Below are 1,064 nucleotides of genomic sequence, written 5' to 3'. Positions count from 1 at the left end.
GGGGGGTTGTAATTTGATGTGAGAAGACGAAAGCACAAAAATATAATTGATCTATTAATGCAGTCTTTTCAAGCCACATTGACCCGATATGAGTATAGATAGCTCCGGTCTGCAGGCTCCTCCAACTATATCCGGCAAAGACCAATCAGGGCTGAGTGGGAACATCCTATAAGAAAGATTGAGACCTTCTACCAAAAGATTCGCCAAACGAAAAGCTGCTTTCTTTGTGTGAAAAAAAAGGGGGGGGGGGAGCCTAACAGTCACATCACATGAAAGAAATAATGAAGGGGGAAAATAGGAAGAAAATAAACAGAAAGAAAGAAAGAGAGAAAGAACGAAATAAAGAAAGACAATAGAAAAACATTGCGAAAAAAAAGGAAAAAGAATAGAAAAGAAAGATGTAATGAAACGAAAGCTATCAAAAACATGTAAAAAATCTAAGAGCAGCTTCCTCTTCTCCAACGCTTACCATCACACCAAGGGTTGAGCAGTATGATGACGTCATTGGTGCCTTCAAACTCATACTCCTCCGTCTTCTTCCCCTTGATGGTCCTGATGGTGTACTCCCACTCGCCGATGATGGTGTTAGGCGGTGCGTAGACGCCTATTTTCAGGGAGTTTCCGCTGTTCTCGAGGATGCGGGCACCCCACTTCTTCTTTTTGCGGTCCTGTAGAGAGATGGCTGATGTTGCTTGTTTTTTTTTGTAAATGTTTTGCGGCGCTCGCAACGGCATACGATCATATTATGAGAACGCTGGACACATTAAGCATTTTCGGTTTGGTTGGAAAATTAATTTTGAATTTTGCCCGAGTGGCGGCCGAAGTCTTCTGTTATCGACTTGAGGGCCGGCTTTGGATCTTTTACGTGCGCAACTTGCTCACGGGACCGCCGGAATTATTTTGCCCTCATCCGAGAAGGCTGGGTGTTCGACCTTACTTACCCTAATATCAGGAGTGTGGCTGAAAGACAGCAGCATAAAAGAGCCAAGGAGTAGCAGTAGAAAGGGATGAAAAAGAGTCAGGAGCCCTGGGGAGGGAGCAAAAGGGACAAAAGGGCGGGGGGG

The 1,064-nt window shown here is 44.7% G+C and overlaps 1 protein-coding gene across 1 annotated transcript in view; it reads right to left on the bottom strand.

The window, feature by feature from the left end:
- The window catches only part of LOC101864712 (annulin), a gene marked incomplete in the record, with an annotated part of 24,133 nt that overhangs the window by 16,225 nt on the left and 6,844 nt on the right, over positions 1 to 1,064 (bottom strand). The window contains 1 exon segment of the mRNA XM_013087519.2: positions 470 to 668. Coding sequence (XP_012942973.1) covers positions 470 to 668 — 199 coding nt within the window.

This window comes from Aplysia californica, unplaced genomic scaffold (assembly GCF_000002075.1).
Source record: "Aplysia californica isolate F4 #8 unplaced genomic scaffold, AplCal3.0 scaffold00597, whole genome shotgun sequence".
Taxonomy (NCBI): Eukaryota; Metazoa; Mollusca; class Gastropoda; order Aplysiida; family Aplysiidae; genus Aplysia; species Aplysia californica.
The sequence above is the reverse complement of the archived record's forward strand: the minus strand, read 5'-3'. Positions and strand labels throughout refer to the sequence as shown.